Source organism: Octopus sinensis, linkage group LG14, assembly GCF_006345805.1.
Source record: "Octopus sinensis linkage group LG14, ASM634580v1, whole genome shotgun sequence".
In the NCBI taxonomy this organism is placed as follows: Eukaryota; Metazoa; Mollusca; class Cephalopoda; order Octopoda; family Octopodidae; genus Octopus; species Octopus sinensis.
The window spans coordinates 18,163,457-18,177,480 of NC_043010.1; the positions used below are offsets into that span (position 1 = coordinate 18,163,457).

A 14,024-nucleotide genomic window follows, 5' to 3' on the forward strand; every position below is an offset into this window, starting at 1 on the left:
GTTGATCATGACAGAATTTGAACTTAGAAGACAAAGCATCAGAAGAAATGTTCACGAGGCATTTTCTCTGATGTTCTAACAATTCTGCCAGCTTTGTGTGTGTGTGTGTGTGTGTGTGTGTGTCATCATTATCATCATCATCATCGTTTAACATCCGTTTTCCATGCTAGCATGGGTTGGATGGTTCGACCGGGGTCTGAGAAGCCAGGAGGCTGCACCAGGCTCCAGTCTGATCTGGCAGTGTTTCTACAACTGGATGCCCTTCCTAACGCCAACCACTCCATGAGTGTAGTGGGTGCTTTTTACATGCCACTGGCACAGGTGCCAGGCGAAGCTGGCAACGGCCACGATCGGGTGATGCTTTTTACATGCCACCGGCATGGAGGCCAGTCGAGGTGGCGCTGGCAACGGCCATGTTCGGATGGTGCTTTTTACGTGCCACTGGCACTGGTATCACAACTACAATTGCCATTGATTTTTGATCGATTTCGATTTCACTTGCCTCAACAGGTCTTCGCAAGCAGAGTTTTGTGTCCCAAGAAGGAAAAGTATGCATAAGTGGACTGGCTACATCCCAGGTAAAGGCCACGGGTTATGGTCTCACTTGTCCTAATTTTGAGCAATTAGTATGATTTAGAAGAAACTTGGCTGCTATTTATATCGAATCAAATGAGCATCTAGAGTGTTGAAGTTGTTTAGTTCCTTGTCGTTACAGATCCAATTGATCTCTGATCAATGATGTTCCAATCATAATAGCCCCACCATTCTTTTGAGACACAGCTTATGGAGCACTGCAATAGCCAATGTGTCCTTCCTTCTTAAAGACATTAGGGGGATTTTGTTGCTATCATTGCAGCTTGGAAGGTCTAAGGTTCTCACTTTCCTCCCCCTTTGACACACAGACAGAAGTTTATTTCATAGAATAGTAAGGTGTTTGTTTCTGTTAGTACACTTGATGTTCTGTCTTTTCATTTGACTCACATAGAACTTCTTGATGATGATGATGATAATGATGGATGTGGCACTAATGATGCTGGTGATGATGATGGTTGTAGATTGGTAGTAATGATGGTGTTGGTAGTGGTGTCAGCAGTGGTAGCGTGATGTTGTGATTGTGGTGATGGTTACGGTAATGATTATATTATTTTGTTGGTGATGATGATGATGATGATAGTTGTATCGTTGGTGGTGGCAGCAATGATTGATGCTGATGGTGGAGACAGTAACCATAGTTACAGATGAAACAAAGTTACACATTGTTCAGTGTTATTGAAGAATCCTAGATATTCTGGCAATGCTCTGATATTTACATCGCATACTTCATGCACACACACACACCCTTGCTTTATCTCTCTTCCTTTCCCTCTTTCCTCCTCTCTCTCTATTTCTTTGACTCCAAGCCACACCAGACTCCTTAGTTTTTGTGTTGTAAAAATCTCTCGTTTTAGAAATATTTAAATCAAAATTTTAATCTTTTATGTTAGAAACAGTTTTATGTTCTTCTTCATCATCATCATCGTTTAACGTATGTTTTCCGAGCTGGCATGGGTTGGACTGTTTTACTAAATCTATCGAAATTCTTGAGGATTTCCAAATTAACTGAAACGTGTGTGTGTGTGTGTATCTCAATATCTATATCACAGAGTATGTATTTCTGTAATAGCATCGTATGTATGTGTGTATATTCCAGAACATCTTTTTATCAAATTTTGCCTCTGTGTGTGTGTGTGTGTAACCACTTCTCACCGATAGCGCCAGATCATGTGACCTTCTCCTATGATAACAGGTGATTGACAAGATCCCACATGTCCCTAATATTCAGACAAAGAATGTCAACTGGTTTCCTTCCTCTCGATGCATCTTGCACAGGCCTCGCTTATGGCATTCAAATACTTGAAGCATTTCTCTCAAACAGCCAATTTCTTCCGCCACCGCCACCACCACATCCTTGATCACAAGATCCCATGTGAGCGACCAGAATATCAAATGTTTGTTATACATTGCTGGTCACAATGCACTTGTTGTAGTTGATGAGGATGAGGATTACCTCCTGCTCCTCCTCTTCCTCCTTTCAACTATAGGTACAAGGCCTGAAATTTTGTGGCTGGGTGGGTGGGTGGGTGGGTGGGGGTCAGTCGATTACATCAACACCGCCACCCCTCAGCAGTGCTCAACTGTTACTTGTTTCGTTGACCAAGAAAGGATGAGAAGTAAAATTGACCTCAGCAGCATTTGAACTCAAAGTGTAAGCACAGATGAAATGCAGCTAAGCGTTTTGTCCAGTTTGCTAATGATTCTGGCCGCCCTTTCACCCTCGCCACCCACTGCCTGATGAATGACCAACGATCTGTATTTGCCACCATCACTACTGAGATATGTAGCCAATCGTTAGCACGCCAGGTGAAATGCTTAGCAGTATTTCGTCTGCCGCTACGTTCTGAGTTCAAATTCCACCGAGGTCGACTTTGCCTTTCATCCTTTCGGGGTTGATTAAATAAGTACCAGTCACGTGTTGGGGTTGCTGTAATTGACTTAATCCGTTTGTCTGTCCTTGTTTGTCCCCTCTATGTTTAGCCCCTTGTGGGTAATAGAGAAATAGGTATTTTGTCTGCTGCTACATTCTGAGTTCAAATTCCGCTGAGGTTGACTTTGTCTTTCATCCTTTTGGGATCAATTAAATAAGTACCAGTTACGCACTGGGGTTGATGTAATCAACTTAGTCCCTTTGTCTGTCCTTGTATGTCCCCTCTAGGTTTAGCCCCTTGTGGGCAATAAAGAATGAAATATTTCTGATTCCATTACTACTACTACTACTACTACTACTACTACTACTACTACTACTACTACTACTACTGCTGCTGCTACTACTACAAGCAAACAAGAGAACCTCAATGTAGTTATTTCAGCCACTAGAAATAACAGTTGCTTCTCCTTCATATCTCATTACTGTGCTAATAAAGGGACACATTGGACAGTGCAAAGGGATAAATAAAAGACAAGATGGTCACGGTTGGAACACCTTCAGAACAGCATGTAGTACATTGCTATACTGAAATATTACAGTGTATGTTGTAGTGTAGCACCTCATTATACTATATCACTGACACTCCACCATGGGCACTCTGTTCTCTCAGAAAGACACGAATGTTTTCCTGGGTAATCTGTATATTAAGGTGGCCAGCAGTGGAAATATTTGATCTCAGACCCAGGTCAGTCCTGACTGACCTCAGGTCTAAATAATAACATTTGCACTGCATAACCTTCAAATTATGGCTACATGTCTCTGAGTATGTATGTGTGTATGTGTACATGTGTAATACAGACACACACACACACATTATGAACCTGTTTCCACGACCACCACCACCACCACCCTATCATTCCACTATCATTATGAACACCCTACTTCCACCCCACCACTAGCTCCTGACCATGTTTCCTCTCACTGACCACACTGTTTATTTTTGGCCTCTGAATGGATAGACTAATATGCTCTCTGACCTTGTGTGTGTGTGTGTGTGTGTGTGTGTGTCTTATACAATTAATTGATTGGTTCCTGCTGTCTTGTCTCTCTCTCTCTCCCTCACTCTTACCTTCACCACCCCTACCAGTGTCACCCACCTGCCTCAGATATCCCTTTACTTTGCACTCAGTGTACACATACCTCTACTTCCCCACCAACGCAACCATGGCCATATTCAGGCCGTCTATCTGGTCAAATGGTCAGTTGTTAGAAATCCACAAATAGACACTGAAACTTACTCTGTCCTAAGCTTCCTCCACTGTCCCAAGAAGAAAAGAAGTTGTGATGGGGCTCAGAGTTATGGCGATGAAGGAGATAGAGATGGAACCAAAGCTGTGAGTCCCAATTCAATTGCTAGCGTTCTCTCTGGGGTACATGAACATTAATTCTATAGTTTATATTTTTAGCTAATGGGGGGGGGGGTGCAGTGGTGCCTGTTGTGATTGGTATCTCCATCAAGGGGAGGGGTTCTCTCTCTACTAAATGCAGCAGATTCTTGTGAGGTGGCATAGAATAACAGTTGGTTTGGGAGCTTTGAGCTGAGACACTGACATAAATACACACTTGTACCCCCATCTAACACACACATACACGTCTGTATGATGGGAATTTCTCATTACCTTCAAATAAGATGTGTGTCATGAAGAGATCTCTGTACATGATGCAAATCTAAATCTAAGCTAGAACATATCATTCCATGGTGGTTGGCTCCTCGTCTGAGGTGTCACATTCTGTGGCACCTCCAGCAGCAACTTGGTGTGTTGTTCAGCCAGCAGCCGAAGCTCTGCTGTTCATCAGGCTGAGAAGGGCAAAATATCTGTTTTTTTATTACCCACAAGGGGCTAAACATAGAGGGGATAAACAAGGACAGACAAATGGATTAAGTTGATTACAGCAACCCCAGTGCGTAACTGGTACTTATTTAATCAACCCTGAAAGGATGAAAGGCAAAGTCGACCTCGGTGGAATTTGAACTCAGAACGTAGCGGCAGACGAAATACTGCTAAGCATTTCGCCATGCATGCTAACGTTTCTGCCAGCTCGCAAAATATCAGCTGATCTCTGACAGGTTTGTGGTCAAGCCTGTGGCAGTGGAGATCTCCAGCATTCTTTGTCCCTAGACTACATCCCTGCTCACCACTATCAGGGTTTTAGATAGCTATCCTAAGTGCTAGCCCTGTGAGTTAGAGCGACTTTTCCAGCGCACCTCCCTTGCCATCCTCCAGAACAACCTCTTTTCCATTTTGTCTGTTGGGATCATGAGGTAGACGGACAAGGCTTTCTGGATATTTCTTTGCTATGAAGAAGAGGAAAGATGTGATGATTTAGGCAGGGCCTAAATTAAGGCAGCAAGCTGGCAGAAACGTTAGCACGCCAGGCGAAATGCGTAGCCGTATTTTGTCTGCCATTATGTTCTGAGTTCAAATTCTGCCAAGGTCGACTTTGCCTTTCATCCTTTCGGGGTCAATAAATTAAGTACCAGTTTACGCACTGGGATCGATGTAATCGACTTAATCCCTTTGTCTGTCCTTGTTGTCCCCTCTGTGTTTAGCTCCTTGTGGGCAGTAAAGAAATAGATTTAGGCAGGGCCCTTCATCAAATTTAGAAAACTATTGCTAAAATATTGTCTGTAGATAAAAGCTATTTGCAGTCCAAAAACAAAAGAGAAAGAATTACAAGAGTTTGAATGTGATGCCAAGGTAGACTGATCCAAAATTGAACCATATCAGTGTTGTTACATTTGGATGACTGTTCTTTTCTCACACTAAAAATGGAATGTGGAGTGAGGTGGAATGGTTCTTTTTTTTTTTGTCTCTCTTGAACAAGGGATGCAACACAATATTTATTGTAGGATTTGAACTCATGAGCATGCTGAGACTAATCCAGCACTTTAACCTAACAGTCATCATTGTGTTTCCCATTTTTAAATTTCTAACTTGTAAACATCTGTGATACAACTGTACTCATAAGGGGGCGAGAGTAGTAGCAGTATTTAATGTAGGTGGGAGTTGTTTAGCCCCAGGACTGCTCTGATTTAACAGACTTGTGATCAAAAGCATTCCAGCCATGACCAGTCCATATTTTTCCTGTGTGCAGCAATCCCTAGACTATATATTATGCAATGAGTTCTTTTGTAAGACAATAGGTTGTAACTGGAGCAAGATCTGGCTGCTCTTTCTAGCCAGTGTAATCACCTCATAGAAGTTTCCTGTTGGGTTCTCGGCAGCGGTGGTGGTGGTGGTGTTAGGTGATGTAATCTATTTAGGTCAATTATTGACCTATTTTTGAAAACCCAAACTGAGAATGTTTATGGAATCCTACTTTTTTGTTTCTTTTATCTTCCCACACTTTTCCAGTGTTTTCCTTTCTTTAAATAGCTCCTCCACCACCACCAACCACCAACCACAACGACAACAACTATAACCACAATCATCATCATCATCATCATCATCATTATCTTCATTAATGTCTTAACATCTACTTTACTATATTAAGCAAGGCTCTGCCACTTAGTCTTAGCATTTGTTTTGTTATGTTTAAGGTTCAGCATCAACTGATCTCATTTTACCAGCACTTAGGGCTAAAAATAACAACCAAATCTCACTCCAATCTCTACTACTGTCTTACATAATGGAAGGGCGTATTAGATAATGTAGTTCTACATAAATCTTTAAAAAGAGGACTGGAATGCTTTTTAGAGGGGATCTGATGGATCAGGGCTAACACAAGGCTGAACAACAACAACAGCAACTTTAAAAAATTTTTTTCTTTTTTGAATAATTAGATTTCTGCCACTTAAAAAGGGAGATTGTGGGTTCCAGTCAGCTTTGTTCCTGTGGGGAGACAGATCCTACATTGCCAAAGGCTATCAAACATAGACACCTAGAGTTAGACCCTCTCTCTCTCTCTCTCTCTCTCTCTCTCTCTCTCTCTCTCTCTCTCTCTCTCTCGTTGACAAAGAACCTCTCTTACATTCTGGAGTTTATGTTTCTAAGCCATCGCCCTGGGTCACAGAAATGGTAAAGTCGGTCACCTACCACCACCTGGCCACCATACTTGGGTGTAACTACTAGATTTCAATTAGGACACTGACTTCAACCATTTCCTGTTTCAACACTTTCACCCCTTGGGGTAGCTTCTGAAGTGTCTGCTCTGTTGAGTGTGCTCAGACCAAGCCTCCATGCTGAGAATAACTTCCTTCTTTCTTCCTTTCCTTCCTTCCACCAGTTGAGGGAAAGACTGGCCATGAGCTGTTGTAGTCCAGACCTGCCTCACACTACTTTAAGATAAAAATTAAGTTGTTGTCAGTGAAGTATATCCCTTCTCAAGTTACAATTATCATGAGACTAGAAGTCATACATGTGAAAGCACCTGTCAATCTTGAACTGTTAGTTCAAGTCCCACAGAGGCCAGTAATGTTGGTTTGGTCAGCTGCAAGGCTGATCAAACACTCCCATGGTCAGAGGCATCCAACCATGACTATCCTGAACAGTTTGATGGCTGTCTAGTAGTACATTATCTGATATGCTTTATTCCTACACATAAGGTGGTAAATTAAGATTTGAGGAAGATTTGGCTGCTATTTCTAGCAGCTTGAAAAACCACGTTGAGGCTCTCTCTTGGTAATAGCAGTGTGTATATGCAATGTGTATGTTTAAATGTATGTGTTTGAGATATGTGCATTACACACACGTGCGTGTGTGCATGTGTGTATTTGTTTTTATGCTCAGTTACAATAAAAACAATTTTACCTTAATCTGGTGAGTTACTTCTATGCTTTCGGAGAGGACAAGCCTATTACTCTTACACAAGAATGTTGTTGACAGTGACTCTGGTCAGTCTGACAATAGCTTAATTGGCAGAAACTTTGAAGTTACTATCAATAATATTCTTGTTTAAGGGGATACACACATGCATACGTGCGCGAGCATGCAAATATATGTGTATAAACATGTTTTAAATTATATTTTTGTAAGCCAAAACAATGCAACTTCTAAAAACTTCAATATTACACTCTCTCTCTCTTATTTGTTTCAGTCATTTGACTGTGGCCATGCTGGAGCACCGCCTTTAGTCGAGCAAATCGACCCCAGGACTTATTCTTTGTAAGCCTGGCACTTATTCTATCGGTCTCTGTTTTGCCGAATCACTAAGTTACGGGGACGTAAACACACCACCATCAGTTGTCAAGCAATGTTGGGGGGACAAACACAGACACACAAACATATACACACACACACATATATATACATATATATACAACGGGCTTCTTTCAGTTTCTGTCTCCACTCACAAGGCTTTGGTCAGCCTGAAGCTATAGTAGAAGACACTTCCCCAAGGTGCCACGCAGTGGGACTGAACCTGGAACCATGTGGTTCGTAAGCAAGCTACTTACTACACAGCCACTCCTATGCCTATAGCTAGGAAAACTTCTTTTAAAAAGGTTTTGTAAGATAGATAAGAACAGCTTTTCTCTGAAGATTTCTTGTTTCCTGAATTATTGAAATAACCAGGTAAAAGTACAAACCATTTACCTGTATAATTATTTGGCATTGTTTTGGCTTTAAAAAAATAATTAAAAACATATATTAGTGTTTCATGTAAACTATAGTAGTCTCTCTCTTTCTCTCACACACACACCCAGCCTGTTGTACCTGTTTTATTTACTGCGTTTCTGCTGCTTGTTACTTTTTTTTGTTTTCTCTTTATGCTTACATTTCCACCTCACACTCATGCTCTCTCCCTCTCTCTCTCTCTCTCTCTACAGGAGTCCATTTTGTTATGAACAGAAGCTTCTGTACATCAATGAATCCAACCAAAATGATTCTGAACTACAAATACCACAGACACCCTGAACCGGCAACTTTTGGCCATGTGATAAAACTAAAAGCATAGATGCTGCCTCTGCACACCCTCGGACACTTTGAAAACTGGCATCAAATTATTGCTCTGCTCTATAACACAGAATTACACAGCTAACCTGCTGGTGGAGTTGCTGGTGATCTTGCTAAAGCTTGCACAACACCAGTGTGTATTTTTGTTGTTTTGTTCTTTGACTTTCAGTTGAAGTTTTTATTTATTTATTATTAATATTATTTTTACATTTAAAAAAAAAAACAACCCTTTTTGTCATAATTGTTTATTTTTTTTTGGAAAAGTGTTTAGAAAATGCAGCCTAGTCCAGCTGCACCAAAGAAGCGCAAACGGGTGCACTCGTGTTCGATATGCGGTGGGTCGTATAGCACGCCATCGCAGCTGCAGCGTCACTCGAGAGTGCATAGCGGAGAAAGACCTTATGTATGTAACCTGTGCGGCCGTCGCTTTACACGCTCAGATCATGTAAAGCAACATCTCAAGATACACTCGCCACATCGGCAGAAGAACATGTGCCGTATTTGCGGGTCACAGTTCTACAAGTCACAGATACTCGGCAGTCACTTACGACGCCACGACGTCTACCAGATCCACTTGTGCCACCAGTGCGGCGAAGGTTTCCAGGAAGCCGAGGAACTTGAGAAACACGAACGGCTCCATAACATCAAGACGGACATAAGATCGAGTGGGGAGGGAGCTGACGGAGTACCAAGTACCAGTACGGAGACGAGTACGACTGAAGGTGAAGGAAAATGGCTTGGTTGTGCTCGTTTCTGTCTCGCTCAGATACCGTCGATTGGCAACAAGATCGTGCAGCCATCTGATAGGAAAACTGACACCAGCAACAATGCTGTTGGTGGTGACCAGGACAGCAACAACAGCAACAATGCCTCAGCTGATATCAATGATAATAACAACACCACCACTGTTATCATGGCTGCCAATCTCCAAGACCAGTCGTTCGACGCCGATCTCTCGACTTCCAAGCCCAGCTCGAATGAGGATAATGAACCGCTGCAAATAGCCGTATCTCCTGGCTACTCTCTCGTAGGCCCCGCAGCAGACGTCGGAGACGAGAGCACCATAACTGCCAGCGATGCCCTGCCCAGCAGCTCCAATGCTGCCTTCTACATGGTGACAGGGAAGTCTGGTAGCAACAGCACTGACACCGAGGGTGCGCTGTCAAAATCTACAACAGTAGATGGCAATTCCAATAGAAGTGCCCTGCGCAAAGCCAGCAGGCCACAGAAGGCTGTTATAAAACGTGAACCAGTTGTCAGCAGTGGTACAAAGACTGCACCAAGGTGTACAATAAGCCTTTTGGCTACCAACAAAAGCAGTGTGACACGTGCCGAAGTGTGCACCCGTCGCATGATCTCATCAAACAAGACAACAGGCATCTCAAACTCAGTTGTGCTGACTGCAGTCAACAGCCATAGCAACAACAACAGCAACAATAACAACAACACCAACAACAGCAACAACAACAGTAACAGCAACAACAACAACAACAGCAACAACAACAGCAACAATCCTTCGTCATTGACTTTACCGCCATACTTATTGAATGGCAAGAGACTGGGACGCTGTGAATACTGCGGAATCTGGTTTGAGGACTATGCTATGTGCATGTTGCACAACAGCCTGCATTCCGCAGATGATGCTGATCCATTCACTTGCAGAAAATGCCTGAAGAAACTCGGCAACCGGCTGGAGTTTATGGCGCATCTGGTCTGGCATTTAGACCCAGAGTTACCATAGAAATAAAAGCAGGCAGGCAAAGAAGCAAATTACTTTTGTGGAGACAAACGCTTACAGCATCTGTTGGTGTAGAGATGAGAAAAGATACAAGAATTAAAAGAAAAAAAGAATAATCAAAGAAATTTGAAAAAAAATATACAGAAATTAAAAAAAAAAAATCAAAGAAGGAAACACACATTCACACATACACCAAGTAATAACATCGACTAATTAAGAAAACAGCAGGAAAATTAAATAAAAAGAGGAATTCCAATAATGATGGTGGGGGCTGTTTTTAATCCCTGCCCCTCCCCCCAGCTGAGACAAATATTTGAAGCAAAAAACAAAAAAAAAAACTGAATGAAGACAATCAAATCAGCTCTGTGTGTAGTAAGGATGTACGAAAGCTCCTCTTTTTTGGTGCAAAATGGCAAAGTGCAGCAGGATCTGTCAAAGCAGCAATCGTTTGCCAAAGTTCTGACAAGCTCTCTTGTTCTGTGCATATTTTGTTACAACATGTCTGCATGCATGCTCACAGGCATGCATACACACACACACACACACTGCTCTTCACAGACCAGCTCCATTTCTACTAAACACACACACACAAACACACACACACACACACACAAAGCACACAAGCACATTCATACCACAAAGTTATATTTAAATGCACACATTAAAAAAAATACATATATGTGTACACACACATGCACATGGACACATGCACACATACACATGCACACATACTCATGCATATACACACACACACACATGCAAATACACGTATACACATACATTATATTATTGGTTAATTGTTAATTGATGTTACATCCTTGTTAAACTAACGAGGTTTAACCAGCTTTAGATGAAATAGTTGAGGTCAGCAAGATGTTGGAGAAGGTCTGAGAGGAGCGGTAGGAGGACTGGGAGTAGGGCAGGGGGATAATCACACTACCACCGCCATCACCAACAACATCATCTCATGATGATGAGGGTGGTGGTGGCAGTGGTAATGGCACTGGTGGTGGTGGTATGACAGTGGTAATGTATAATACCAGTCAAATATTGGGGTCTGTACTGTTGACCACACACCTCCTGGGGTCTACAAATCAAGGTGAGCAATGCTTATTATTAATATTATTTTTGGAAATAGGGCATTGATGTTTGTGGAGTAAGGAGATGCTGGTTGTAACAGATGGGAACTCCTTTGGTCACTAAAAGAAAAATCTAAATACCAGTGATACACCACTTCACACTGGGGTTAAGGGGGGAGCATGGTATTGGTTTTCTTCTTTTCTTATCTGACAATTACATCATCATCATCATCATCATCTTTTGTTATCTTCAGTGGTGCATTTCCTTCTCCATCCTTTCTTTTGTACATCTTAACACACACACACACCTATAAGTGTGTGCTCTTGTATCTATGTGAGAAATTATTATTATTATTATTATTATTATTATTGTTATTATCACTATTGTTGTTGTTGTTGTTAAGGGCAGTAGAATGCTTCATTGAATCTAGTAATTCACTGTTCTGGGTTAGAAACCTTTGATACAATTGCTAAATAAAGGGCAAGTGATAGACTGGGGTTACGTTTGCTTGTGCACACCCACTGTTCTTTAGAAACAATGGCTCCTGTGTTCGTTTTTTGTTTTAGATGTCAAACCACTGGAAAAGGTCCTCATTCCAGACAATTTTTATTGCTTATAGGGCATCATCACCGAGAGAAGTCCAACGGTCCATGTTTTCATTGTGGTACTGTGTACTGTTATGAAGTCAAAACATTTCATTTGTCAGTAAATGAATCCATCACATCATCAACTGACTCATTCATTAGCTGAGTTCAAGTTGTCGTGTGCACCTAGTGACAAACCCCACTGTAGACTAAGTGGGAGTAAAACTTCACCCACAAGAGATCATGAGATTAGCCAATCTCTTTGTCATTCCCCACACCATCAATGGTTTTAAGCCTTTCACAAGCAAGTTGAAAATGTTTGTGTGTGTAAAAATATATGAATCTATACACACTATAACTTATACACCCTGATATTGCCATTCTTGTTAAAAGTATGGACTGTTTTTCATCCCTGATTCTATGAGACCACCCCTTCCTACATCCCTACATGCAGAACCCTCTACTTGGCAACTCAATCCTATCACACTGTATGTGGATGATGGAATTGAGAGCCTGGAAATAGCATGGTTAAAGATGGAATATCTTTGATGTGGTCCAACATGGAGTTAAGCAATAATTACCACTAAATATTAATGAAGTAAGAATGTGGACCTATTGTCAGCCAAGCAGACTGGCATTAACCTTATCACAAAGCTTCATAATTACTGCATAATGACTGCAATAGCTAAATATTAAACTCAGAGTGTCTCTTGCTATTTCATTATGGAATGGGAGGGGAACTGGTCTGTCAGTTCCCCATGCCAAGACATGTTCTCTGGCAAGGGGTCAAGGGACAAGGACTGCAAGAAAAGCAGTTTGGTTCTCCATAAATCAGACAAGTAGTATTACTGTTCCATCTTACAGGCTATTTGTACTTTCAGTGGCATATATAATGTGTGTGTGTGTGTGTGTGTGTGTGTGTGAAAATACCAGTAAAAGATGCCAGACTCTGTCCTTGTTTCCAAGGAATATATCGCATTCTGCCACTTCAGACATATGTCCAAGCTCCCTGTTGCTGTTTTTGAGGGGTTTTCTTTCCTTGCAGCTGAAATTTTTACCAACATTGGCTTCTTCACCTATTTAGGCTTGCTTATATGGCAATCCATTCCACAGTTTTCTGTATATATTTGTTTTGGGGCTTGTTATTGTTGTTGTTTTTTGTTTAGTTATTGCACAATGAAGGTTGAATGTAGGTGGCTGGTGGTGTGTGTCATTGTATAATCCACCCTTCTAATTGAGCTGTAAAATCTTTGGGCAGGTACAACAGGTGAGGAAATAGGCTCAGGTAGCATCATCATTCAGCCTACCACTTGTATTGAATGACCCCTCTTTAGCGGGGAGCTTGTCACATTTATTCTTTCTGATCTAAGCACAAGGTTTGCAATTTTTAAAGGAAGGGGTCTGTCAGTTATGCTCACCCCAGTATTCAGCTGGTACTTCATTTTATCCAATCAGAGTTCAATTCTGCAGGATTTTAACTCGGAACAAAAGAATCAGAAGAAATACCACTAAACATATTTCCACCACTCCAGCACTTCGACCAGTTTGCAGCCTTACTGATAATAATGATGATGATGATGATAATAATAATAATAATCCTTTCTAATATAGGGCACAAGATCTGAAATTTTGTGGCAGAGAATTGATTACATCAAGCCAAGTCCTTGACTGGGACTTCATTTCATTGAGCCTGAAAGAATGAAAGGCAAAGTTGACCTTGGCGGAATTTGAACTTTGAACTTAAAGATGCACAAAATGCTGCTAAGCATTTTGCCTGGCATGCTAACCATTCTGCCAACTCACTGCCCTAATAATAATAATGATAATGATGATGATGATAATGATGCTGATAATGATGATGATGATGATGATGCTGATAGTAATCACTACTTTAATTACCCTGAGGGTACAAATGAAAACATTACAAAGCATAATATATTTGGTGGCCGTAATGAAATATTGCTGAAGATGTGTGTTTGTTGTAAAATAAGAGCTGTAAGAGTTGTATGTAGTGGTTCAATCCTCATCTGATGCAGAACTTAATGTGTTGAGAGTGGAATAGGATGTGTTTATTTCATCATCATCATCACCATTTAACCTCCACGTTCCAGACTGGCATAAGACGGACAGTTGAAGAGGGTCCAAGCCAGAGAACTGCATCAAGCTCCAATGTTTCTCTTGGCAGGGTTTCCACAGCTGGATGA

The 14,024-nt window shown here is 41.4% G+C and overlaps 1 protein-coding gene across 5 annotated transcripts in view; it reads left to right on the plus strand.

Moving 5' to 3' along the window:
- Positions 1-14,024, plus strand: part of LOC115219047 (myosin-G heavy chain-like) — a 49,289-nt gene that overhangs the window by 35,097 nt on the left and 168 nt on the right. For all 5 annotated transcript variants that reach the window (XM_036508706.1, XM_029789098.2, XM_029789100.2 and 2 more), the window contains one exon: positions 8,292-14,024. This exon is cut by the window's right edge and continues 168 nt beyond it. In XM_036508706.1, the coding sequence (XP_036364599.1) occupies positions 8,693-10,159 (1,467 nt within the window). In that variant the 5' untranslated portion in view covers positions 8,292-8,692 and the 3' untranslated portion in view covers positions 10,160-14,024. The remainder of the gene's footprint in view (positions 1-8,291) is intronic.